Genomic DNA, 365 nt, shown 5'->3' with positions numbered 1-365 from the left:
TTCTGGCTGCTTGGTCACATCGTTGGTGGGGCTGGAGCTGCTGGCGCTGGACGTTGGCGGGGAGCCCCTGCCGGGGGAGAAGAAACCCGGCGTCACCTAGAGCCACCATGGACGCCAAACACCCGCCGCTTCTGCTGGGCCCCCCTCTCCGCCCCCCACCAGCGACTCCATCAGCTGCTGATGCTGAGCAGTGAGTCCAGCAGGTCCTGGGGACCCACAGGAGCCAGTGGGAGGCAGGCCGGCGCTCCTCCCTCAGTGAGTGCGGCCTGCGGCAGCCACGATGGGACGCAGAAGCTGCCCCACAGCCTCAGAGCGAGGGGCAGAGGCCAGGCCTGGGCCAGCTCTGCTGCGGTCTGTGCCTCGAA

General features: G+C 68.8%; 1 protein-coding gene across 1 annotated transcript in view; it reads right to left on the bottom strand.

Moving 5' to 3' along the window:
- Nucleotides 1-365, bottom strand: part of RPTOR (regulatory associated protein of MTOR, complex 1) — a 78,286-nt gene that overhangs the window by 13,567 nt on the left and 64,354 nt on the right. The window contains exons 16-17 of the mRNA XM_014528386.1: nucleotides 215-266; nucleotides 8-96 (exon numbers count right to left, since the gene is read on the bottom strand). Coding sequence (XP_014383872.1) covers nucleotides 8-96; nucleotides 215-266 — 141 coding nt within the window. The remainder of the gene's footprint in view (nucleotides 1-7; nucleotides 97-214; nucleotides 267-365) is intronic.

This window comes from Myotis brandtii, unplaced genomic scaffold, assembly GCF_000412655.1.
Source record: "Myotis brandtii unplaced genomic scaffold, ASM41265v1 scaffold632, whole genome shotgun sequence".
NCBI lineage: Eukaryota > Metazoa > Chordata > Mammalia > Chiroptera > Vespertilionidae > Myotis > Myotis brandtii.
The sequence above is the reverse complement of the archived record's forward strand: the minus strand, read 5'-3'. Positions and strand labels throughout refer to the sequence as shown.